Source organism: Monodon monoceros, unplaced genomic scaffold (assembly GCF_005190385.1).
Source record: "Monodon monoceros isolate NGI ecotype Baffin Bay Population unplaced genomic scaffold, NGI_Narwhal_1 Super_Scaffold_11, whole genome shotgun sequence".
NCBI classification, from domain to species: domain Eukaryota; kingdom Metazoa; phylum Chordata; class Mammalia; order Artiodactyla; family Monodontidae; genus Monodon; species Monodon monoceros.
The window spans coordinates 86,910,855-86,938,734 of NW_021703767.1; the positions used below are offsets into that span (position 1 = coordinate 86,910,855).

A 27,880-nucleotide genomic window follows, 5' to 3' on the forward strand; every position below is an offset into this window, starting at 1 on the left:
GGCTCAGCGGCCATGGCTCACGGGCCCAGCCGCTCCGTGGCATGTGGGATCTTCGCGGACCGGGGCACGAACCCGTGTCCCCTGCATCGGCAGGCGGACTCTCAACCACTGCGCCACCAGGGAAGCCCTGAACTGGGCTTTTTAACGCTGTACTCTGCAGGAAATCCAGGCACTCTGCCTGAGATACTCCGAAGAGGCAGAGTGGAAGCTCCACATCACCTTTAAAGACAGAGGTGGGCTCAGGATAAAGCTGTTTCCACCTAATAATGGTGCTACATGTCACCTCGTTTAATACTCACAGTAACCCTATGAAGAAGGTTCTACCATCATCCTCATTTTGCAGCTAAGGAAACTGAGAACTGCAGAGAAGTGCCACAAAGGTCTGTCAACTGAAAGTGGTCTTACGACCAGATTATTACGCAGCCAGCAAAGAGGAGAACCAGAATGAACTCCAGACTCCAGGTTCTGATCCCAATTCCAGGCTCTCGGCAGCAAAACCAGAGCGGCAGCTGTAGCACAGCACGCCTCAGTGAGACGAACCTCCCCTTGCCAATCAAGCAGAAGAAGTAACTCATGTGCTCTCTGCAAAGGTGCATCCACTTCTCAAAATCTCCACAGGCTCAGCTTCCAGGCCACCTCCCCCTCCTCTGAAGTCCAGAGAACTTGCTCTCTGGGCCATCACTGAGCATAGCACAACATGCCTTCTACTTCCTTTAACTTTCAGCCCGCTCTGGCCTGTCTCCTCAGCCTGACTGCAGTCCTTGGCAGGCAGAGGCCTTGTCTCACACTTCTTTGAGATCTGGACACCAGAGTCAATGCCCAGGGTCTAGAGGCCATGACAGGTGTGCACAATCACACAGTCAGATGTAACAGGTGATGGGAAAACTCCAACAGCTATCTCCCTGCCGCCACAGGGCAGCTCTACATATAAAATCTCTCCAACACATGTGTTCTAAGCAACGTTTCTAATAAAACTCAGGTGAATTTTCCTGTCCTGCTGAAAATATATCTGAGCTAGGCATCCAGCATTTCCCAACCACCTCCTTCATGTAGAACACATCGGGGGTTCTGCCCTCCAAGAGCTGACAGACAACGGCGGGGTGGGGGCATGATGAGAGACAACATGTATCTATAACAAACGTTAGGGAACACTGCAGAGGACTTGAAACAGTGCTGACAGCTCTGGGAGAAGAACTCCCCAAAGTGGCAGCATCTGAGGGCTTGGAACCTGTACATAAATGACCAGCTTACACACACACACGAGGCTTCAGATGTGCTTCTAGGGCTAAGTGAAGACCAATATATATTTGATGATCAGCTTAACTACCCACACATACACCTCCCGAAAGGAATGTAAAAGTTTGTAACTTTCTCCAATCACAATGCCGATGTATATCTACATGGTATCAGTCAACACACGCATGCAAAAATAATGCCTTACATCTGCGTAATGACTAACACTTAGTCATTCATTCAACAGAAATTTACCGAGTGTTATAAAATGTCAGACACTATTCTAGGTACCTGGATGAATATTTACTAGGTGCTAGGCATAGTTCTGAACACTTTATACATGCGTCTTACTTAAATCACCCAACTTCATGAGGTGATTACTATTATTATTTTCTCCACTTGACAGATGAGGAAACTGAGGCAAAGAGGAGTTAAGTAACTGGCCCAGGATCACACAACTAGAGAAGTCAATCGCAGCCTCTCTTTATCCATCTGTCTTTCTGTTTCTCTTGTGTCCTAATACTGCTTGTTGCACACGTGTGCCTAGCTCTCACCTCTGATGTCCCTGAGTCCCTCTTACCAGTTGCTGAGAAGAGTAGACTGTCTGGACTCTGGGCAAGCCCTCTTCAAACCCACGCACCCCTGGGGCCAACATCACAGGCCAGGCCAGCAATGACATGTTCACTCGGGGCAGTGCAGAGACACCGCTTGGAATACACCTATTCGTGTTGTGCATTTCGGCTTAGGCACGCACATAAGCACACACTCACTGCCGGCTGCTGCTGGTGTTAATTCTAACAAGCTATGCTTGGAACTTGAGGTGGCTGCCAGTCCCCCTCAAAGCAGCTGCTTGGAAAAGTTTACTAACTTGCTGAAAACAAATTCTGAAAAGCTGGTTGCTGCTCTGTGCCACCACGTGGTTGTACAGCTGGGAGGAGACGTTTCAATGGAGACCCTGGTGAAAACTCCTGAGACTCAGCCCCGCACTTGGACTGCAGCCCAGCCTCATTCATTCCCCTCCCATGCCTCTTCTCTCTCGGTGCCCATTTCAGTTGTTTTCCCTCAACTGACCTTGCTTAATCCCTGGTGCAACAGACAACCTATAGCTTGAGAATTGATGGTCACTGAGAAGTTATTTGAAAAGCTTCCTAACCGGAGAGATGCTGCCTCTCCCTCCCCACATCTCACAGCAGACCAGCTCCTGGCTCTCACAGCTGGGTTGGATTTATGTCAAACTCGGCCTCCCCACACTTAATGCCTAACCATCAGCTGACCCCTCTGTCTGCACCCACATCCCACACCTATTCTATCTCTGATTTCTGAGGGGAGGTCTCACTAATTCCCATGTTCAACTATTACTATGTTCGCTTCATGTCTGATAGAAAATCAGGCTATAAAAAAAATGAACCTGAATCTAACTAAGCTTCCAGATCTAACTTCCAGCTCGTAAGAAACACAAGCTAAACAATACCTCAAAGAAGCAATCATTAGAGCAATCCTGGAGCAAATGATCCGGCTCCTTCAACAAATCAATAGCTTGCAAAAAGAGGGGGACTCTGAAAAGATGTCTTTGATACTGCAAGGGAAAATCTGTATATGGGCTGGGTATTGGCTGATACATTTTGTTGTAACACTTTAAGCAACTTTCAACATGATATTAATGTTTAAAAAAAAAAGAAGGCATTCTAGTTACAGGTGCATACTGAATATTTACAGGGGAAAAGGATGATGCTTAGATTTTGTGTCAAAATACTGCGGGGAAAGGAGAGGAAGGGAAGGAGGAGGGAAGGGAAAAATTGAGTTCAGGAGGGACTGATGAAACCAGACTGGCAGTAATGGTGACTGCTGAAGCTACATGATGGTACATGGAGACTCATTATACTTTGCTCTCTACGTGTGTGCATATTTGCATATTTAAATAATTTTTTTAAAAAGGTCAGGCTCTAGAATAAGGCAGTTACTTCAAAGAAACCAAAAAGCCTAAATAAGAACCAAAAGGAATTCCCTGTCAGTCCAGTGGTTAAGACTTGGTGCTTTCACTGCCGTGGTCCGGGTTCAATCCCTAGTCAGGGAACTAAGATCCTGCAAGCCATACAGCACCGCCAAAATAAATAAACAAGAACCAAAGAAGTAAATCAAAGAAATAACATGTTTCCTGGTTGGCACTGGGTCAGTGTCATCACCTGAGTGTCCCCTACAGGCCCATCACCAAACAAGGCTAGAGAGATCAAACTGACCAAGAATCAGACCCGCCTTCAGGAAGCTCTCGCTCTTGCTGTGAGCTGCCCCTCGGACCCCAGAAGCAAAGGCTAGTCTTGACAACTAACTTTATAAGAGGGAGCCCCAGATAGTCTTCTAAATAGCACCCACCTAAGGAACCTGTCATAGTTATAGGGTGCTGTACTTACTTTCTCCATCAGCAACTGCAAAACAGATCAGCTAAAATTGGAGAGAGGACTACCATGTTCAGAATCTTTCCCAAATGCTCACACAGGACTTTCTGTTTAACACTGCAACCAAGAAGGCAGCCAGCCAGTGTCCACTCATATGCCTCTGAGGCTAATGCTTTAATTAATAAACAAGCAGCAAGATGAGACTTTATATCACTTTAGAGCAACGGTTGTACAGATGCTTACATTATAAGATCACAGGAATGAAAAAAAATACATGCATCTCCGCCTTCCCCAAACACAGGTGTATGTCATCTGCTGATTTCAATTTTTAACCTTAAACCATAAACCTTGGACCAGTAATTCCTAACTCACGTCCAAACCCCAAATCTCCTAAGCTAAAGGAACAGAGGGTATTCCCCCAAGCTATTTTTCGTATTTCAAAAGATGAGTTAGAAATGTTACATTTGCCCAAAGTAGGAAAATGGAGGTTAGTGAAAACAAAGTTCTTATGTTTGGAGCTAAAATTACATCATCTGGAAGTAGAACCCTGGTTATATCATGTTGATTAAAAACTGAGACCAGCAATTCTGTGTCAAGGATTAGTTAGATGGGAAATTAAATGAACTGTCACTTAAGAAACAGTTTGTTCGGAATAAGAACTGTTAATAATGTGATATCTTCAGGAGGAGAAATAAATTATGGAGTATTCAGCATTAAACTGTGTGAAAGCACTGTCTTAGAATGCATAAAGATCAGGAATATTATTATTATTATTTTTGCGGTACACGGGCCTCTCACTGTTGTGGCCTCTCCCGTTGCGGAGCACAGGCTCTGGACGCGCAGGCTCAGCGGCCATGGCTCACGGGCCCAGCCACTCCGCGGCCTGTGGGATCTTCCTGGATCGAGGCACGAACCCGTGTCCCCTGCATTGGCAGGCAGACTCTCAACCACTGCGCCACCAGGGAAGCCCAGGAATATTATTTTTTGAAGAAGAAAAAGTGTCCTTTTATAGTGAGGAGGTTTTAGCTACTATAGATGCAATTTAATTTTAAAAATCAATTCAACAAATTTATACAGAAATGGCAGTGCCCCCAAAAAACACTGCAAACCTTTTTATAGATGAAATATGTATTAAGCATGCATACATAAAAACTAGATTTCACCTTGGTCTTTAGCAGAGCAACTTAATATCCAGAAGTATATATTTTAGAAATGACCCAAGATGTGAGTAGCCCAAGTTACTGGGCTATCTAGTAATTCCGCAAACTTTAAGCAACCCCTTTTTTTTTTTTTAACTTTTTATTTTATATTGGAGTATAGTTGATTAACAATGTTGTGTTACTTTCAGGTGTAGAGCAAAGTGATTCCGTTATACATATAAATGTACCTATTCTTTTTCAAATTCTTTTCCCATTTAGGTTGTTACATAATATTGAGCAGCATTCCCTGTGCTACACAGTAGGTCCTTGTTGGTTTTCCATATAGCAGTGTGTACATGTCAATCCCAAACTCCCAATCTATCCCTTCCCCCCAACCTTCCCCCCCATTTTGTAAATAAGTTCATTTGTATTTTTGTTTTTTTTTTTTTAAATTCTGCATGTAAGCAGATTATCATACTATATTTCACTTTCTCTGTCTGACTTACTTCACTCAGTATGACAATCTCTAGGTCCATCCATGTTGCTGCAAATGGCATCATTTCATTCTTTTTAATATAAGCAGCCCCTTTTGTCATCCACCTACCAGCATCTACACACTGAGGCACTGGGAGCCTGAAACAAGTACTGGAACAACTGTTAGAGAAGCAAGACAGTGCAGTGGTCAATACCGCACACACTCAGGGCCAGACTGCCTGGTGTAAACCCCAGCTCTCCCACTCCCTGGCTTTGTAACTTTAGGTTAGGATTCTGTGCATCCATTTCTGCATCAGTGAACATACAGGAAGGGCCTGGCCTTTTGTAAGCACTGTGAAATGCTAGTTATTGGTATCTCTGGTGGTGACCCTGTAAAAAAGCATTCCTGCCACATGACTCTGTGTTCTCTCCCCTCCACCACACATTCTTTCGTAATCTATCCTCTTCTTTGCTTCAGCACATCTTCTTTCATCTCTTGGAGCATTTCAGGCTCATCTACAAGATAAGACACAAACACCAGAGACCTAGGACAAGACCACCTGACCAAAGGACTCCTGAGACCTGAAAGAAGAAAGATTCTCACAAATTGGTTTCTCTGAAACCAAATGCCAGTGAAAATCCTGATGCCTCAGAAAGTAATTCTCTCCACTGTCAAGAGGAGTGGAGATTTTACAATGAATTACTTGCCTGTTCAAGTAACAGCTTGAAACTGGCACCTCCAGGGCCACAAAGAAAATCATACGGTCAACTCAAGCTCATTCTGAATGTTAAAGGGACCCAACTGATCCTGGCATGTCGGAGCAGGGAAAGGACTTTACAAATCATCTAGATCAAGGGTCACATACCCAAATACCCAGCGTACCAGCCAGGTCACGAATCACAAAGGGACTGGGGCCAGCTGGGGACAGTGTGTCCTGTATGAAGGGAGAGCTGCTACTCATCTCCAGCCACTGCTGTCACGGGCCTGGGACTGCCAGAGGCTCTGAGTGTTTAAAAGAAGCTGGAAAGTCAGATTCTGGGGAGGGGGGGAGGTGCAAGCAAAACACACCTGCAAGACAGATATGGTCCAAGTGCTGCCGGGTTTCACACCTTGAACCAGACAGGGCAGGGCAAGCCTCAGACCCCTGGAGATCACACAGCTACCACGCTAATCTAATGGTGGGGAGGGGACTAGGGTCCCCAGCTGTTCACAGACTCAATAAAGAATATGACTTATATAAGAACTACTTTTTTTCTAATGTAAAAGGATATTGTGATATTAAAACCAAATTTTCCTTCCAAACACTGCTAAATTGATGAGTTTTCATTTCCCATTTTCTCAAATGAGGAGATTCCAAAAGCACAACGATCCTGTACTGTACACAGATTTTATTTACATTAGAGAAGGAACCTTCACACTTGCACTATTCACAACCGCCAGCAAGACCAATCTTCCATTTGATGGTTGAGACTGAAAGGTTACGGGGCTTGCCCCCAGTCTCCAGATCCCTCGCAAAGGCAGGAGAGGAAGCCAGGCTCCCGAGTCCCAATTAGTCTCCGTCTCCTCCACCAGGGCAGGTGGACTCTGCCCCAAGAGTGGCCCAAGAAGTGACAGGGATGCACACCCAGGATAAATGTGATCAAAAACAACATTTGGGGCCAAGTTTTTTCACCATCACCTCTTCAAAGTTCCACAGGAGCTCAGAGGTAGAAGAAGCCTGGATAACCTGATAGCCCAGACCACCTCAACTGCATCCCAACTGGGGGTCTTCCTGTCTGGCGTGGATAAGGGACTCATGGTTGCAATGCTGGATAACAATGCCACTGGAGGACTTAGGTTTGCCTGGCCATGACACTCTGATCTCCAGGCCTGGCCCTCAGAATGTCTACATCCCTCTCCACCCTCTCACAACCCACTTCCCTCTCCCCACCCCCAGACACTGCCTCTGTATGTTCCCTTCCTAGTCTCTCTTCTCCTGTTTGCTCCATTTCCCCAACTAATTGGCTTCCTGATGAAAAAGAACTTACTCCCTTTCGATTCTTGCTCTCAGTCTGCAGGCATTAGTCAAGGATGACTGACTTAAGCTGGGAGCACAGAGGTCACACACTTGAGACACAGAACTGAAAGAACTTGCCCACTAAGTCAAGACAAGGTACCCTGGAGGCAGAGCAGGGGCTGGGGAAGCGGGGCCTGCATTCCACCCAGGATGACTGCAGCTGTGGGAGGCAAGACCGCCAAATACAGCTGTGTAAGCTGCGCACTGCACAACTCCAAGGGCACCACTCCAAGAGGCCAGGCTGCGAGTGGCGCCATCTGGAGTTGCCTTAACAGAGCAGCCCAGGGAGGGGTCAGTGGCCCAACCTGCAGGCACATGGAAATGGGGGTCTGGCTATTAGGAGATGAAGCACATCTTTCAATGAGTCAAGTAATAGTGACTGAATGGCCAACTGAGTTTCCTATAATGGAGTGTGCTTACAAACTCCCTGGCAGCTTAGTTAAAATAAGGACTGCCCAGCCCTCCCCAGAAATTCAGAATCCTCAGCTCTAGGGGCGGGACAGGAATATGTGTGTTGTTTTTTTAACAACCAGCCTCTTGAGAAACCCTAGCAAACAGAGTTGAGGCTTAGGAGAACAAACACTACAAGGGCCAAGATTGGGTTACCGAGGGGAAAATGTTTATATTTTTATATGTTTATTCCTTCCATTCCAGCACTACTTTATGAATAATGTTATTTCTAAAGACCATTAATGATGGCAATCACATATAATCCATGAAGCAAATGCCACCAGAAACCCCAACCCTGGCTATTCCTTACCACGATTTTTAAGAGCAGACAGATACCCTAGACCCTAAAATGAAAGAGCTATTTTGACAGCTTGCTAAATTGATGGCCACCATTCGCCAAATCATAGGAAATCCATGCTCTTGCTGAGAAGGTTCCTCTTTCCAACATTTCAGTGTGGCAAATACCCAGACACATACCTTGGGCTCCTCCTTCATCACCTGTTCAATGAGCTCGGATTTCATGGGAGGTTTTGAATACTGGCCTGAGAGAAGGCCGTGTCCTAACTTAGTCCTGGACAGGAGGGAGAAACAGACAAAAAGGTTATTGCTGTTTCCCCTCAGAGATATTAAAATTACCTACAAATTTCAATAAGTACAGCTGCTTTTAGGTGGAACACTGTATCTCAATTACTCACAAATAACTTATCTGTTTGATTCTGCTTCATACTGATTCCATTTTCAACTTTTCTCAGTACTTTACAATTTTACTGATTTTTTTCTTTTTACAAAAGCAACACATGCTTATTTCAGAATACTTTTAAAAATACAGACAATAAAGAAGAGAACTGCCTTTAATTCTGCAACCCAGAGAAAACCACTATGAACACTATATCAGATACTTAAAAATTACAACAGGGCACTTACATCTGTGTGTTGAAATCTTGTGTTGGATCTAAAGGAGAGTAGTCAAATATTCTTGGAAGATTTCCTACATACCTAGAAAATGAAAAGCAACGGTCAAAACATAGGAACTGAGAGATGAACAGAACCCAAATAAGCTATCATCCTAGCTAAGACCTTCTTGACTTTCTGTCAACACTAAATCACCCACTTGAAGAGAATTTTTTCCTGAGCTCCTACCTCTGCAGTCATATTCATGGGCCTCCCTAAAAGGTTTAAGCTTCTATCAATGGGTCTCAACCCCAGGTACGAGTTAGAATCCCCTAAAGAGTTTCTAGAAAAAATACGAAAGCCAGAGCCACCCCCAGATGTTCTGATTTCACTGCCTGAAGCTAAGGCCTGGGATTTGGAATCTTTTACAAGTTCCCCAAGTGAGTCTAACATGTAGTCAGAGTCAAGGACCACTGGCTTACACCATCTCAACTACCTTCCCCAAAACGAAAGGTAAGGTTAGGAATTGTTCTGGTGGCGTCAAAATGAATAATGACAGCAGTAACAACTACCGTTTCTGAAGCGTTTCCTAAACTGCCTGATTAAGACTTCATTACAACCATATGAGGAAGGGATTATTGTCGTTACCTCATTTTGAGAGATGAGAAATCAGGGTGCAAATGCATTAGGTACCTTCCAAAATCACCCAAGAGGGAGTGATGAAGCCCAGAGTAGACCCAGGCAGCCTGGCGCCCAAGCTGTGCCCTGAACCTCGCTGCCAGATGTACCTGCCCCATCCACAGTCCCTTGTGCAGCCCACAAGCCCTCCTTCTGACCAGTTTACCTGACAAAGCAGTCTAACTGTAACCATCCATCTCTCATCTCAACACACAATCATTTCTTTTTTTTTAAATTTTCCTCCAAACGTGTCAAAAATATATTTTCCTGTATTAGTTGTTTCCAGGAGTACATATCTGTCAGTCTGTCTACAGAGCAATCTTCAAAATTAAGTAGACGAACAAACTAATATCTTTTTCATTGAACAAGCATGTTTTTCAAGAGAAAGCATATAAGTGAATTCATTACATTTAAATAATTATACATAGATTGGGAATTATTTTAGTTTTAATTTTTTTAATATCTTTATTGGAGTATAATTGCTTTATAACGTAGTGAATCAGCTATAGTTATACATATGTCCCCACATCCCCTCCCTCTTGCGTCTCCCTCCCACCCCTCCCTATCCCACCCCTCTAGGTGGTCACAGAGCACCGAGCTGAACTCCCTGTGCTATGTGGCTGCTTCCCACTAGCTAGCTATTTTACATTTGGTAGTGTATATATGTCCATGCCACTCTCTCACTTCGTCCCAGCTTACCCTTCCCCCTCCCCGTGTCCTCTAGTCCATTCTCTACATCTGCTGCGTCTTTATTCCTGTCCTGCCCCTAGGTTCTTCAGAATCATTTTTTTTTTTTAGATTCCATATATATGTCAACACACAATCATTTCTTTCACTTCTTAAGTTCATTTCCTATTTCACACCCCCTGCTTTGTGCTGTTCACCTTTCCCTCTTGAGGCTTGGACTCTCTGAGCCTGACAGCTCTACGAAGAAGCATCCAGAAGCAGATCCCTCTCCCTGTCCTTTCCTGCACCCTGCCCTGCCTGCTTCTCCGACCTCATTCCCACCCCTCTCTCCCAGACCACAGCGCCCCAGCTATTTCCCCTTCTTGCTGCCCAGGGCACACCAAGCTCGCTCCTGCTTCAGGGTCATGCCATCCTGCTGTCTCTTTCCTGGAACGCTCTCTCTACGGATCCTTGCTCCCTTTCATGTTCCATATCACCTGAGCCTGGCTTACTTTCTTCTTGGCATGAATCACTATTTGCAACTATACAATTTATTTATGTTCTTGTTTATTATCTATCTTTCTAGAGATCACATACTAGAATATAATCTCCATGAAGGCAGAGACTTTAAATGACTGCATCTCCAGCACTAGAACAGCATCTAACATGTAAAAGGCACTCGATAAATATGTGTTGAATGAAGATATTCATATCATTTAATCACACAACCAATTTTCATAACTGACTACCTAATGACCCAACAGAACAGGCATTACTGCAGTAAAGTCTTGGCAGAGAACCAGGATACACTACAGTTAGTAATGACCTCTAATTAGATCCCTGAAATACTAGAAACTTCTAGGCACCTGCTGATTACAAACTCGGAATTTGTATCCAAGGTTATGTACCAACATAAAAATTAACAGAGCACACGTCTCTGGAATAGTCCCATTCAAATGACTTTTGGTTGTATCACTAGAACAACAATTCCATTTAGAAATTTTCAATGGACCAAAAGCCAAATAATAGATAAACCAAACTATATTCAGAGTCAGAGGTTGCACTGAAGAATTCTTAATTAATATACAACACGATAAACATTACAAACATTAGCTCTCTTACAATCCAGTCTTTATCATATCTCAAAACCTGACAAGACAAAAAAAAATCCACTGGTAAGATGAACATTAGTGAAAAGCTTATGCTTTCCGGCAAGGTTGATGGAGAAGAATAAAGTTAAAGGGGGTAATAAATCTTTGATGTCAGAAAAGTCCATTTTGCTAGTAATTTATATTCCTTTTCTAATCAATGAGGAATATCCTCTATTACAACAAAATTAAATTAAAAGGCAGCAGTAGGGGTTTCCCTGCAGTAATTAAGAATCCACCTGCCAATGCAGGGGACAGGGGTTCAAGCCCTGGTCCAGGAAGATCCTACATGCCGCAGAGCAACTAAGCCCGTGCGCCACAACTACTGAGCCTGCGCTCTAGAGCCCGCAAGCCACAACTACTGAAGCCCTCGTGCCTAGAGCCCATGCTCTGCAACAGAGAAGCCACCACAATGAGAAGCTTATGCACCGCCAACAAAGAGTAGCCGCCATTCGCTGCAACTAGAGAAGGCCCACGCGCAGCAACGACTACCCAACGCAACCAAAATTTAAAAATAAATAAATAAAATTTTTAAATTTCAAAAATTTTTAAAAGGCAGCAGTAATGCTGGATAATTTTCAAAGTATCAATACTTACATCTTCAATTTGTAATCTAGTGGTTTTCAAAGCAAAAAACAGTTTTGCTACCTGACAATCCATCTTTGTTGTCATTCAATTCATACACCAGTTTATTTAGATTTTGCTCCTCATCGGAATTATTTTGAAATGTAAACTGGGTTCAAGTGGCAGGCAGGGTATCAAGGAGTCCAGCTGATGTTCCCGAATTACACCATGGTTGTGCATAAGTCATTTAATCTTTCTGTGAGTCACTCTTTCTACTTACAAAATGGAGACACCAGTCCTGGACGTAACTCCACTGAGTTAGTCCCACTGGGGAAAAAGGAGTTTGAAAAGCAAGTACTTCAACCCAGTGATATTTGGTAAAAGAACCAAAAGACCGAGGACAAGTATGAAAAATAAGTTGCTCATGTTCTAATATATACAGTAAATGTTTAGGAAATAGAATACAAAATGTTAGATACTACAAAATTCTACAACCCTTGAAACGAGACCAGGTGAGAGATTCAAATCTTAATTCCAAATTATAGACATGAGGTACATTTTTTTTTTTTTTTTTTTTTTGCGGTACGCGGGCCTCTCACTGTTGTGGCCTCTCCCATTGCGGAGCACAGGCTCCGGACGCGCAGGCTCAGCGGCCATGGCTCACAGGCCCAGCCACTCCACGGCATGTGGGACCTTCCCAGACCGGGGCACAAACCCGTGTCCCCTGCATCAGCAGGTGGACTTTCAACCACTGCGCCACCTGGGAAGCCCTGAGGTACATTTTTTCATTGAAGAAAAAATTCAGAAAGTTAATTGTTCATCAAACTTTGAAGTGTAGAAAATATTTTCAAAAACTGTAGGCTGTAAAGCACTAAAAATGTTGTTGAGCTTTTTAACAAAAGAATATAAGTGTCTTCCATTCTAGTTTAAAAGAAATAATAATTATACAACACCTACAATAAGGACTTTCCCTCAATAGTTAAAAAAAAAAATCTTGGAGCATGAGACAGATAAGATGAAGCTACACTGTTTCCAAATCAAATGATAAAACAGGTATGAGACATGGGTAAGAATTTATAAAAATAATACAATGCATGATGCGTATCTCTGAAAAGGTTTTCGCATCTCAGAGCTTCAAACTTGCTCCTCCTTTTCTCCAAAACCCTGTCTACACTCCCCCTGCTCATCAGTCAAGGTGAGTATCCCTTTGTGTGTCCCTTCTTCAAAGAGATCCTCCCTGACCACCTCCTTCCCTTTTCCCTCATGGAATTTACCATATTTTTAACCATGCAGTTGTTCTTATGATTACAGATATTCTTCAGCAAAGGATGGGGTTACAGCCCAATAAACCCATCATAAGCTGATGATATCGTCCATTGAAAATGCATTTACAATACCTAACCTATCAAACATTGAAGCTTAGTCTAGCCCACCTTAACCATGCTCAGAACACTTACATTAGCCTACAGTTGGGCAAAATCATCTAGCACAAAGTCTATTCGATAATAAAGTGTTGACTATCCAATCTAGTTTATTGAATACTGTACTGAAAGTGAAAAACAGAAAGGCTGTCTGGGTACAGAATGGTTGTAGGCATATCAGTTGTTTACCCTCAGGGTCGCGTGCCCGCCTGGGAGCTATGGCTGCTGCCCTGCCCAGCATCACAGGAGGGTATGTACCTCCTGTCACTAGCCCAGAAAAAGAGCAAAATTCAAAATTCGAAGTACAGTTTCTACTGAACACATATCACTTTTGCACCATCTTGAAGTCAAAAGATCTTAAGTCGAATCATCACAAGTTGGGGACGGTCTACATTTATTTAATGTCTGTTTCCCCAACTGGAGCTGGGCACCAGGTCCTTTTGTTTACCACTGAACCCCCCATACCCAGCACACTGCTGAGCAGAGCAGAACCCGCTCTTTATTGGCTGGATGGAAAAAATTAAAACCTGACATGGAAAACCGACCATAAATTTCCAAAGCCAGGAACAGTATGAAGAGGTAAGACTTCAAATACCAAGAGAGGAAGGAAAAGGACATCTGATATAATTTTATTAACTACCTTTAAAATCATTAGCATTCAACTCCACGTGGGTTAAAAATTGCCCTGTGCTGTCCCTAGCATGCTATCTGCCCGTCATTCTGTCTTAGCACATGTGTGTGCTCTTCCATACTTGAACCAAGGTCGAATCCTACCTGCTCTGGGAAACACTAGAGATTATTTCCTAAACTGAGGCAGTGGCTGCCCATGAGCTGCAGCTACCAGTCTCTGTGGCTCCCTGTCCTAAGCACAGTCGAAGGAAGAAAAGGGCCAGAGACACAGCCCCTCTGCCCCTCAAGCAAGGAAGGAAGCAGGCAGCCTGAACATGTACAGGTGGGAAGCACCCTAAATCAGTGCCTCCCAATTCCTTGTGGTGAAGGGCCAGCTAGTTTGTTGATTTCAACTCATATAGATGATACCTTTAAAAATACAATAAAAATAAATTATAGTTGACCCCTGAACAACACGGGAGTCAGGGGCACCAACCCTCGGCACAATTGGAATTCCACGCATAACTTTAGTCAGCCCTTTGGATTCACAGTTCCTCCTTATCCATGGTTTCAACCAACCACAGATCCTGTAGTACGGTAGTACGTATTTATTGAAAAAATCCACATATAAGTGGACCCATGCAGTTCACACCCATGTTGTTCAAGGGTCAACTGTACTGAAAAAATGAAATGCCACTTATAAAAAACGGCAACGTCAAAGGCCTACCACAATTTCTGAATGCTCACTCTCAATTTCCATACCTGTCTCATTTCGGATCCACATCCAGCAGTCCAAGGACCAGCACCATCTATGTACCACATTTTGAGTAGCAAAAAAAGAAAAGCTTAAATCCTCTTAGAAGCTCCACTCACTCACCACTGACCAACCAGATCACTGAACCTCTCCTAGCGCATCTATAGGAAGAGATGTGGCAGTTTTGCTGTGAAGCTTAATGATTATTACTTTCTTGGCATAGAGGGTATTGGTCTAAAATTGGAAGCCATTATTAATATGACAAATCCCTGTAGGAGGTTTTTCAGTTTACAAAGCTCTTCTTATCTCACCTGATCCCCATAACACTTGACAAGTGTTCTCACCCAGCTTCATGCGGGAAGTCACAGCACAGATGGTGAAGGGCTTCCTCAGCACACACTACCTGACTGGACGCGGAGGGGATGCAGGGCAGGCTGTGCACCCTGGTCTACACGGGACACTTACGCTCTCTGGAATTCCGGGATGCTGAAGATGGCCTGCATCACAGAACTGAGATAGCAACTGTTGCCCAGGTTCTTGAGACCCGTGTATCCGGGGCCGTACATGGGCTTCAGCTTCGTCCCCGTCTCCTGGATCACCTCCCACTCGCTGATCCGCAGCTTGCTATCATTGTCCTGGAGGCCGTTCTCTGTCTGGGGCAACGTCATTGAAGAAATACAACTTTAACAATGATTATCATTCAAACATCATGCCCCACCAATTATTTCTAACAGCAATAGATGTTTCTGCCGTTCTTCCCCAGTTAAACAGAGAAATAAACAACCTCATTAAAAAAGACTGACGTGGTGATGGTTACACAAGACAAATGAACTTAATGCCACAGAATTGTACACTTAAAAAATGGTTAAAACAGTAAATTTTACATTAGGTGTATCTCTCCACAATTTAAAAAAAACCCACATTTAAAAGATTTTAAAATAAAAGAGACAGAGACTGGGAGGAAAGGAGATAGGAGGAGAAAGAAGACAAATAGGAATCAAAAAAAAGAAGCAAGTAGAATAATCTCAAGGGCAGATACAATGCAACCCAGCAAACAAAAAGCAAGGCAGTTGGAGAAGAAAGTGGAATAAAACCATGGGGTTCGGGAGAAGCTCGACATGGGAGGGAGGTTTAAAGAAGAGCACAGAAAACAAATTAAAAAGTGACATGAGTGGGCTTCCCTGGTGGCGCAGTGGTTGAGAGTCCGCCTGCCGATGCATTCGTGCCCCGGTCCGGGAGGATCCCACATGCCGTGGAGCGGCTGGGCCCATGAGCCATGGCCGCTGAGCCTGCGCGTCCGGAGCCTGTGCTCCGCAACAGGAGAGGCCATAACCGTGAGAGGCCCACGTACCGCAAAAAAAAAAAAGGGCTTCCCTGGTGGCGCAGTGGTTGAGGGTCCGCTTGCGATGGGGGGGACGCGGGTTCGTGCCCGGTCCAGGAGGATCCCACGTGGCGCGGAGCGGCTGGGCCCGTGAGCCGTGGCCGCTGAGCCTGCGCGTCTGGAGCCTGTGCTCCGCAACGGGAGAGGCCACAACAGTGAGAGGCCCGCGTACCGAAAAAAAAGTGACATGAGTGAGAAAGAGGAGTTAGAGAGGAGAACATGAGGAGAGGGAGATGACATGAGCTAAAGCAAAACACGCACAGTTAACCAGCTCCTCATAGGGACAAATATTACACAGTCACAATACCAGCCTGAAAACACAATATGAAATGAGGCAAAGCGTTTCCATCAACAATAATCTGTTGGCTTATTCTTTCCACCCCTGCCCCAGGAGCTCTGCTTCCCTTCCTGTAATCAATTAAAGTGATGTTGGTCACAGATGATTTTAAAGGTCATCTCCCTGTACCTTCTCCCTTTAGTGAACAAAGAGTGATTCACGCAACTCTCCATCAAAGGAGACAGGAATTTTGCAAGTAAACTCCAACTAAAACAAAATGGTACTGGATGAGGTGCCATTTTTACTATAAAATAAAAATTAAAAATCTAAGCTGATAACCAAAACAAAATACTAATTAAGTTAAAGAAGTAAATGCAAACATTAAAACCTAGAAAATTAAGATTTGTGTGATAGGAATTATATAAATAAACCAAACAGTTTCCCCGCAAAGTGGGAATAGAGACAAAAGGAGACCTTTCTTACCCCATGCATATGAAGCATATCAATTCCAAAATGCGCTAAGTGCTTGGCCAAATGAGGATCCAAAACAGGTTCCTCTTCTTGGAAAGAATAAACATCTAGAAGGTGAAGAGAATAAGCACTGAGATCTGTAATCAAGTCATTCAATAATCAACACATATTTACCGAGCTCCTACTATGCCCTGGGCTTGGGATATAGCAATGAACAAAACAAAAATCTCTTGTGAGTTTCAACTGGGGGGGAAGACAGATGATAAAAAATAAGCATAATAAATAGGTATTTTGTAAACATACCCATAATATCAATTCTTTTGACATTTCATAAAGTAATTTTAAAAAGGTTTCTGAAACAAGAAAAAAAGAACAGTGTCTAAAGTTAAAATAATTTAAAATTAGACAAATACAAATGCCTAACACGGATTGTTCTAACCCGAACCCCAGTGGCAATAGATATAAGTTCGGGAGGAGGGAAGGGTGATGGAGGAAACAGCCACGCCGTCTGCCCATGCAGGGAGAACCTGTGAGGAACAGAGAACACACAGGCCCTCAGGGCTGCCGAATGGCTGGACCGCAGTGTGAGGTCCAGGACAAAACAAAATTCTGCCTGTGGAACCCTCTATAGTCTCTCTGGTAGTCCCAGAGCTACCACCTCATGACCCTCCACCTCCGCCTGCCCCCTCATCCCCTCTTCCCTCTTCAGTGTCCACACCCCACAGAGCTGGTGAGGGATCTGTGAAGACTGCTGTGCTTCCCAAATGCGTCCACCCTACAGCACACAGAAGAAGATGATGATGCATTTAGCGCAGTGGGGTAACTCAGGAGGCTCCATCCGCCCCAGGACCTGAGGGATCAGCATGTTGGCCTCGTCCGTAACCCACTCACGGCACACCGGTGTTGGGAAGCTGTGTGTTTGGGGGTGGCAGGGGAGGGTTCTCTCCTCAGGACCCTCAATATCCCCCCTGACAACATAAGACTTTAGATCGCACCTGGCTTCTTGCGGTATGATTCAAAGCAGCAGCATTACCTGGGAGCTTGTGAGAAATGCAGAATCTCGGGCCCAACCCCAAACCAACTGAATGAGAATCTGCCTTTTAACAAGATCTCCAGGTGCACAGCAAAGTCTGAGAAGCACTGCCTAGCGTTTTTTTTTTTTTTTAATATTTATTTATTGATTGATTGCTGTGTTGGGTCTTCATTTCTGTGCGAGGGCTTTCTCTAGTTGCGGCAAGTGGGGGCCACTCTTCATCGCGGTGTGCGGGCCTCTCACTATCACGGCCTCTCTTGTTGTGGAGCACAGGCTCCAGACGCACAGGCTCAGTAATTGTGGCTCACGGGCCCAGTTGCTCCGCAGCATGTGGGATCTGCCCAGACCAGGGCTTGAACCCGTGTCCCCTGCACTGGCAGGCAGGCTCTCAACCATTGCGCCACCGGGGAAGCCCTGCCTAGCGTTTTCAAAAGCTATCCAAACTGCTGCCTTATCTGTCGTCATAGGGCAGTGCAATGCAGTAGAGGGAAACATTTTCAGGCCCATTTTGCATGTAAGGAAACGAGGGTTAGAAAAGTTAAATCATTTGCCTCAAACCCCTCACGTGGCCCAGAACCCAGGTATTCTGACTCGAGGCCCAGTCCTTTTTCCTCTGCACTAGACTATTTCCTCAGATCTCTCAGGAGACCAAGAGGCTCAGTGAAGCACCATCCTAGGCCCTTAACAGGAATGGAGAGTCAAAAACCACAATTTCTTCACTTCTAAATTTGAAAAACAAAATCTGAAAATAGATATAAAGATATTATTCTTTAGGACAGTAAAAGATAGACTGTTCAAGGAGTTTCTTGCTCTTTGGAACAATACCAGGAGTAGAACAAAAAGTAATATATATAAAAACTATGGTGACCCTCTGACCCAAACCCAGATACACAGAGACTCACTGCCACCCCAAAAAAGCCACTCTTTCTATTATTAATAGATTAAACATTGTATAGCTTTCTCTTCTATCCCTCTTCCCTTAGGGGCCCATTTTAACTTGTGAATAGCAGCCTTCATCTATATTCCTTTTTTAAATATAATTCAGTGCTCTCAAAAGCAAAAACAAAAGACAAAATCCCCAGCCCAATTAAGAAAAAATTTCCAAGAAGTTTAAATACAAAAAAAAAAATCTTTGAACGAATAACTTAAAACAAATACATCAACGATATTTTTAATCTATAACACATGACACCAAAATACCACTCAAATATTGGCTGGAAGGTGAAAATGACACTCCCCAGGCACTTATCTTTGGTTATTATTAACTAGTGAGATAGTTTTGAAGACTTAAGACTTTAAGCCTCTAAGCCCCTAAGCCTCTAATTATCAGAGCTCCAAGAGAAAATAAGATTGCTAGAAATGCACCATTGGCATGGGTCTAGGATTTCAAAATAAGTGAAAATCACATAGACCTCTATGGTTCTTAAGCCATTAGGCTCCAGCCTAATGAGAAATTAGTGAGAAATTAACATTTCCTATCTCCAGTCATTAACTGCTCCAAAAATATGCCATGATTTGGTCAGACACAACAGTTACTTCTTACCCCAATAACAAAAACAGTTTAGTGAGTAACACACAAGAAATCTAAAAATGAACTGTGATCCTTAAACGTGGCAATAATGAAGAATTTAAAAATGACATGTAGTCATAGAAAAAAAATTTGAAATAGACTCAGGAGCTGCAAATCCTTACACATTTTTCATTGGGAAATTCACTTTATTTCCAACTTCTGCTTAGCAAAGTCAAGTCTTAGCTCAGAAACTACTGTAGCAAATAAGCATTGCCTGACAAGTATTACCCTGCTGACCCCTTCCCTGACTTAAAAGCTTGGAGCCAAGACACACAGTTAGGAAGTTCACAGAAAGATCCTCCTAGGAATAGTCCAAGCAGAGTTTCATGAGTAACTATGTTTACTTTAGAAGGAAACCAGTCATTGTTTCATTTCAAGTTAAATGACAAATTAAGCCATGGAGAGACCCACAGAAGGGAAAAGATAAAAGAAAAGGTTTACAGCATGAATAACTAATTGATGTGATAAGCATGTTAGAAAATAGTATGTGCATTAAGTTCCAAAACTAAGGAAAAGGTTAGAGAATAGAGATGGAGACTAAGACTGAGACAAAGACTGAGAATCTGTAAGGAATTTACATAAAAATGGTAATCATTTCTTTTCTCTGAATGGGAAGGTTTCTTTTTGGTTTTTTGCTTTTCTTTTTTTCCCAAATTTATTACATTTTGATTGAAAAGAATGTTTTATAAGTAACTGCCAAAGATTAAAATGTTTCTATATGGTGGTATACTATTAGGACTAGTGTACCACTGGTCATCCTTGTTCACCCACAGGGATTCACTCACTCATTCATTCATTTATTGATTCATTCATTGTATTCAACAAATATTTACTGAACACCAAATATATACAGATACTGAGGATTTAATATTAAATAAGACAAGCAGGGTCCCTGTCCTCACAAGTTTAACCTTTATTATTTCAAATAGTCTTATAAGAATGCTGGTTTAGTATAAAGGACCTCAACAGATGTCTTCTTGGCTATGGTTTACTCATGTGACTTTGGGCTCTCTTTCCTAAGCCCCAGAAAATGGCAGAAGTCCAAATTCTGCCCTCAGATACCCACAAAGGAAAGCAGAAGGAGAGAGAGGTAGAGGTGTACCTCAACAAGATCTGGTGTTTAGAAAGACTAAAGAAACCAGAGAAGCTGGCTTCACTGCTCTATCATCACAGCTCAAATGGGAAAACAAACAAACCCAGAACTCTTGGTCAAACACCAAGTCACAAGCCAGAGAGGAAAGGATCTCTCCACAGTATGTATGACCCATTCACCCAAACTGCATCTCTCCACCATGAGTTTATATTTGCATGCCTATAGAGCATCTGCCGCAGACAGGAAAAGAACAAAAACAACAGAATGCTCCAGCAATTAATCTAGAAACCCAAACACAAAATGAATGAGGGCAGAGGTATATACCATCACCTTAGACAGTATAACTCCCAGGCCAGACAGAGCCTAGACTGTGGTCAGGAAAGGAAAACAATTAAGAGGAAAAAGATGTCCATAAAATTGAAAAAAAGAAGAAAAAGAAAAAAAGGTAAATCAGAGGAGAAAACTTTATCCGTGTGTCTGTCTTCCTCCATCTGTTTACAACACAAATATTTACTGAGCACCTACTATGTGTGAGGGGCTATGCTAGATGAGACAGAATAGTAAACAACAAACGTGGCGCTCAGGCTCTGCCGTCCCAGGTGACCACCATTAGACGCAGCAACAGGATCTCATGAAAAGTGCCACAGTGGAGCAGCACAGAGGCACACAGAGGGGCACAAACCAGGTCAAAACTAAAATGAAGTAGTCAATGCCTTGATCCAAATCCTTGAGCTGATACCCAGGTCAGGGGTGAAGATGATCAAAGAAGAAAAATCACCTTCAGGCGGCAGTGAGGAGGGAGCCCGTGGCGCAGAGGCGGAGGACCTCCGGGCTCACATCGACAAGCTGGCGGGGATCCTGCAGGAGGTGAAGCTGCAGAACAGCAGCACGGACCGCGAGCTGCAGGCCCTGAGGGACCGCATGCTTCGCATGGAGAGGGTCATCCCCCTGACCCAGGATCACGAGGATGAGAATGAAGAAGCCGGTGAGGCCATGTGAGCCCAGCCCCAAGGGTCTGAGGCAGCGGAGCAGGAAGCCCCCAGTGACCGAGCACCTCCCGTGCGGCCTCCTCACCGCCCCTGTCGAGCTGGGAGCGGGTGTCGAGGCTGATGGAGGAGGACCCCGCCTTCCGTCGGGGGCGCCTTCACTGGCTCAAGCAGGAGCAGCTGCGGCTGCAGGGACTGCAGGCTCCGGGGGCCGGGGCGGGGGGCTGCGCAGACCCCCCCACCCGCTTCGTGCCCCCTCGTGACTGCACGCTGCACTTCCCCTTCAAGAGCAACCCCCAGCACCGCGAGTCCTGGCCGGGGGCGGGGGCCGGGGAGTCCCCAGCGCCACCCCCGACCCCCGAGGAGCTCACCCCCTCTCCGGCCACCCCTGCCCGCAGGCCCCCAAGTCCCCGCAGGTCCCACCGTCCCCGCAGGAATTCCCTGGACAGAGGGGGCCGATCCCGGGGAGGGGGTTCTGCACAGCCCGAACCGCAGAACTTCCAGCCCAGAAAGCACATTAACCCCAGCAGCCCCAATCATACCCAGCCCAGAGGCCCCCAGGGCCCCGCTACCCCCCATACACTACGCCCCCGCGGATGAGACGGCAGCGCTCAGCCCCTGACCTCAAGGAGACTGGGGCGGCCGTGTGAGCCCCGCATCTTGGGCAGAGAGGGCCTGGCGGAGCCCCTCGCTGGGAGGAGATGCTGCTTCCCCAGAAGCCCTGGGGCAGGAGGCCCTAGAGACCAGAGAGAAGGTCCGAGTAGGTGATAGAAGATGTAGGGGTAACTGGGCCGGAGGCTGAGGGAGGAAGGAAGAGGGCACGGAGCTGCCAGGAGCAAACCAAAGTGAAGGAGAGCGACGGGAAGCTGCCTCAGCGCTGCCCCTTGCGAGGGGGGCCGGCGGGGGGGGCACAAACGCTGCTAGGGTGGGTGGGGGGCTGGGGTGCCGCATAGTCGGTGTTTGACTTTCTTTTCAAGTGGGGGCAAAGGGCAGAGAACCTAGAGGGAGGTAAGGTCTCCCCTGTCCTGGCCCTGTCTGTCTGTCCGTCTGTGGTGGGTTTCTGTTTCCAGGGAGGTGTGGTGGGATCATAAGTCATTCCTCTCCCCTTTCAGGCCTCCTGCTATATTTGGGGGACCTGTCTGGCGTCTGGTTTGCCTGGGGTCCCTGAGGATGTGGGACCTTTCAATAAAGGATGGAAAACAGAAAAAAAAAAAAAATCACCTTCAGATGCTGCTGAGCTGGTGCAGGGGCCAGTGGGATAGGCAATTTCACTGCTGCCATGGGCATTACAGGAAGACTCTCCTGTAATCACCAAGGCTTTGAGGATTCTTCTCAGGTAAACTAATTTCTATGATGAAAGAAAAACACACCTTCTCTTGCCTCCAACCCTCTTCATTCCTTTCCCACCAAGAACCTCAACCTTGCTCTGCCAAACAAATGTCTCCTCCCACAGAGGAAAGCTTTTTGTTTGCCTGTATGGTGACCTGTTTCTTATTTTGTTTGCGGCTGTACCCATGGAACCCAGAGTGGAATTCGATATGGGGCCCACTTTTATTACCCAGCCACCACAATGGCCTAGCCTGGAGGGATCAAGGCTTCCTGGAAGAACTAATTCTAGGCTGAGACCTCAAGATGAGTAGGAGTTTCTCACTGAGCAGGTATGTCCTTACTGGAGAGAAGGAAACCAGGACGACTGGATCACACGACCATTAAACATCTGAGTTCACAACCTGTTTGGATTCCATGTTCACTAACCAATATTCTAAATATAATTCAGCTTCCCACAGGGAGGGAACATACTGGTCGAGTTGACATAAACATCCCACTTACAGGTGGTTGTGGTTCTCACTAGAAACTAAAAACTAAACACCCCGACTTTAACACTTAGTCTCTTGTGAGTTGAATTAGCCTCAGTGAGCCTAGCAAGTATGGAAAATGGACCCTCACCAGTGGTACCGTCATCAGGAGAGGGCCACCCCACCCCCAGACAGAGGGCACCCTACCCTCCTGGGCCTCAACATCCACAAGGCCCATCATCAGACACTTATGGAAACTTTACACATGTTTTCATTAACTTATTTGGCTTTTTAAATAAACAATAAGCTATAACTAGCAATCTATTAAACAGATTTAAAAGAAAAATAGAATTGATGCATCCCATAAACTAATATGTAATGATAATTAGACTGAAAATAATTATTTGCGTTAAAACCAACTCTGCACAAGATAAGCCAGAATCAAATCCTGATCTATTGTCAAAAAGTGAACATGGGCTTCCCTGGTGGAGCAGTGGTTAAGAATCCACCTGCCAATGCAGGGGACACGGGTTCGAGCCCTGGTCCGGGAAGATCCCACATGCCGCGTAGCAACTAAGCCCATGAGCCACAACTACTGAACCCATGCACTGCAACTACTGAAGCCCGCACGCCTAGAGCCCATGCTCCACAACAAAAGAAGCCACCACAATAAGAAGCCGCATATCACAACGAAGAGTAGCTCCCACTCGCCACAACTAGAGAAAGCCCACGCACAGCAACAAAGACCCAACACAGCCAAAAAAATAAATAAAAAATAATAATTTTTAAAAAAATAGTCATTAAAAAAAAAGTGAACATTGCCTCAGCTAAGCGAGTTTAAGAACCCTCATCACAGGTGCACGTTCTACATTGCTTTTGACAATGTTTTATGCTTTCTATGGTTGAAAAAAGAGTATTTATTCAAATACTCTCAATTACATGAAGAGTAATTTGCGCACCACAGCTACTGAGCCCACGAGCCACAACTACTGAGCCCATGCACCAGAACTACTGAGCCCATGCGCCACAACTAGAGAGAAGCCCACACACCACGATGAAAGATCCCGCATGCCAAACTAAGACCCGACACAGCCAGAAATAAATAAATAAATAAATATTTTTTAAAAAAATATGCATAGAGAATAGAATTAATCCTTGCCTTTACTACTAGCATACATTTAAATAGAATATAATTATTTAAGTACTTATAGACCAGCTGGTTGATTTAATCAAAGTATCCATGCCTACATGCATAAGATTTTGTTTGGAACTTAAAGATGAAAAAGACAGAGCTCAAGCAAAATTTTAGAACAAATCCCCATATACAAATAATTGTTGTCTTGAACAGGATGTTCTGAGAGCTGGACTTCTAATAACTGGTCTTATCAAAACACTACATAATATTACTCAGCCATGAAAAAGAATAAAATATTGCCATTTGCAGTAACATGGATGGACCTAGAGATTATCATACTATGTGAAGTAAGTCAGACAGAGAAAGACAAATATCATATGACACCACTTATAGGAGGAATCTAAAAAGATGATACAAATGAACTTATTTACAAAACAGAAACAGACTCAGACACAGAAAACAAACTTATGGTTACCAAAGGGAAAATAGGAAGGGGGATAATTTAGAAGTTTGGGATTAACAGATACACACTACTATATATAAAATAAACAACAAGGACCTACTATATAGCACAGGGAACTATATTCAATATCTTGTAATAACCTATAATAGAAAAGGATCCGAAAAAGAATATACATATGTATAACTGAATCATTTTGCTGTATACCTGAAAGTAACACAACACTGTATGTAAATCAACTGTACTCCAATTTTTAAAAAGGGGGTTTCCCTGGTGGCGCAGGGGTTGAGAGTCCGCCTGCCGATGCAGGGGACACAGGTTTGTGCCCTGGTCCGGGAGGATCCCATATGCTGCGCGGAGTGGCTGGGCCCGTGAGCCATGGCCGCTGAGCCTGCACGTCCGGAGTCTGTGCTCCGCAACGGGAGAGGCCTCAACAGTGAGAGGCCCATGTACCACAAAAAAAAAAAAAAAAAAAGGCTCTGCATAAGATAGCACTAAAAGTAGAAACATCTGAATTATCCTCCCCTTGCAATTGTACCCAATAGAATGCCTACATTACGAACTCTTCTTTCTCTCTATAGGCCCTACAAGAGCAATGATGGTTACCATATACAGCAGTTCTTCAACAGAGCAATGACCTGTAAGCACTTTGCTGTAACCCTGAATCCAACTGCATGTCCTGAATTTCCTCTTCAGATCCTGGAAGGCTTAGGATTCAACCTGGCTTGTGTAGCGGTTTATTTATTTGAGGGGAAAATGTCTGGCACCAGCACCTGAGACTCTTGCAGCTACTTTTCTCTAATGAGTTAAAAGAAGTCCACTAAACTTTGGAAGTTTACCCAAAAGGTGAATCAAAAGAATCTAAACATGACGTAACTGCCAGCCCTCAATTATAAAACAGATAAATGAAACCAGTTTGATGGAGAGGGCATGGCTGACAAAGAGTGTACCACATTCAGTGAAAACATCATCCTCACTAATTAACTTTGAGGCTGGCTAATTCAGTCAGAGAAAGATAGCAGAGAAGAAAAGCCAAATGTCTTTATATTTTTCCTAAAAAAATCATCTTACCTTAAAGCAAAGAAGAAATAAAGATTAAAACCTGGACAGATGGAGAAACTGACCTGGGTGTGAGTGCAGGTCTGTGCTTCATAAGTGTTTTCAGTGATGCTGAGATGATGGGTTCTTATGGCCACTGCTCAGTATTTAAGTTTCTCGTTATTAACCCTGATGTAACTTCTCTTTTCCCTCACCAAATGATAGAAGGAATTAACTGTACAAACATAGCCAAAAGCTAACATACAGTGTGAGAGCACGAAGAAGACCAGTTCTGAAGCTGACAGTACAAGCAGGAACCACTTCTAACCCTTTGCTGCACTGGACACCGTCACTGCCTGCTGATGTCAGGGGTTCTGAACACACAGTATCTTTAAAACCCATCTTCTCCATAATGAATCCATTTGTACCTAAAATGATACTAATCCCCATAATGAATTCTAGGCCTTCCCCCTACTATTCTAATGGTGGGTTTGATTATGCACATTCACTTCACAAGTCCGGGTTCCTGCTTCTGTCCTCTTAGCCAAGAGATATTCAGAGAAATACTAACAAAAGCAGCAAACTTTTATCATGACCTTACGGTGTGCACTGGGCTAAATGCTTATGCATCTTAACAAACCTATAAGGGAGGTACTGTGATTATCCTCAAGATGAGGAACCTGAGGCTTAGAAGGATCTGAAAACTCACCCAAGATCTCACAGCTAACAAGAGGCAGAATGAGGATTCGAACCTGGGCTGAGTCCAGAGCTTATGCTCTCCAACCCCAGAGATTAAGGCACTGGTTAAATCTAAGAGGGAGCCACTGTAAGTTCCCAAGTTGGTAAAAGCACACTCACCTGCCCCATCAGGAGTGATGGTTCCCAGTTTCACAGCTAGAGGGTAGCCCAGGTCTCTGTAATGCTCCAGCGCATGCCCGTTGCCCCCGGAGCTGTCAAAGAACCATTTCCCACACAGCACAGAGCCGTCGGTCAGGTTCAACCAGAGGTTTTCTCGCAGGTCACACCTGGCACACTTCCAACCACTGTGAAATCATCAGACAGCAGTTAGCACAGCCAGAGTACAAGGTGTGATTAGAAAATTAACATCTAAGAAAATGGAGTGTCTCAAGCTGGGGGCAGTTGGGGCAGTCACAGGAGACCGTCAGCGGACTAACAGAGATCCATTCCAGAGCAGCAGGGCCACTCAGTAACCTGCCTGCCTCCCCAATGGGGGCCAGCTCCTTCGAGATGTTTCTTTTACTTTAGAAAAGACACAGAACCTGAGGGTAGGAGGAAAGGTCATTTCCTTAAAATTCCTTACATGAGAGACTGTGGAGCCCGAGTAAGCTTAAAACATTAAAGATCCCATGTGTATAAACATCTGAAGTTCCAAAGCATTAGCCACAAGCAGTAAGACTGGTTTAAACAAAACTCTACTACACTGACAATCTAAATTAAGTAGAAAGGAAAACAACTTAACTGAAGGTCGAATGTCAGGTATGTGCCAGGGGCTTTACAGAAGTATTATCATTTAATTCTAATATACACTCTTCAGCATTATTATCATCCCCACTATCAAAGGGAGAAAAAGCCCCGAGGAACCATGCCTTCCCTAAGACCACACAGAACAGGAATGCAGTACAGTCAGGGTTCAACCAGAAGGGACACATTCCTAATCTACCTGCTCTTTCCCTCCAGCACCTGCCTCTGGAAACACACTGCCATCTGATTACAGGAGGCGCAAAAGGAGCCTAAAGAGCATTCCAGCCAAAATGTGACAACCAAAGACTATTGTCCGTCTTTGTAAGTTGGGTGCCCCAGAAGCAGACTCTGAGACAAAGATTTGAATGCAAACAGCTCATTTGGGAGGCGATCCCAGGAAGCACCCTAGGGGAGTGAGGGAAGAGAGACTGAAAGGGCAGGAAGCCAGTGCAGGGCCTGTGAACAAGCAGATGACCCCATGGGCCACTGGGGCTCAGTCCAGCTGGGGAACTCCAGGAGACAGTTACCCCACCTGAGCATAGGGATCTAGGGTGTTCATCCCTCCACTCCACAGTCACTGGCTGAAGGCTGTTCCAGGAGGGAGCACAGCTCTGCAGCGTTTCTGACTGTCCAGTGCACTGGGCTACCTGGCTCGGGCAGGCAGAGAAAGCCCTCAAGCGA

At 44.6% G+C, this 27,880-nt stretch overlaps 1 protein-coding gene across 1 annotated transcript in view; it reads right to left on the reverse strand.

Annotated features, from left to right (window-relative positions):
* USP13 (ubiquitin specific peptidase 13) overlaps window positions 1-27,880 on the reverse strand; it is a 118,166-nt gene that overhangs the window by 44,239 nt on the left and 46,047 nt on the right. The window contains exons 6-10 of the mRNA XM_029214573.1: window positions 26,576-26,760; window positions 16,619-16,713; window positions 14,943-15,130; window positions 8,671-8,742; window positions 8,224-8,317 (exon numbers count right to left, since the gene is read on the reverse strand). Of these exons, the coding sequence (XP_029070406.1) occupies window positions 8,224-8,317; window positions 8,671-8,742; window positions 14,943-15,130; window positions 16,619-16,713; window positions 26,576-26,760 (634 nt within the window). The remainder of the gene's footprint in view (window positions 1-8,223; window positions 8,318-8,670; window positions 8,743-14,942; window positions 15,131-16,618; window positions 16,714-26,575; window positions 26,761-27,880) is intronic.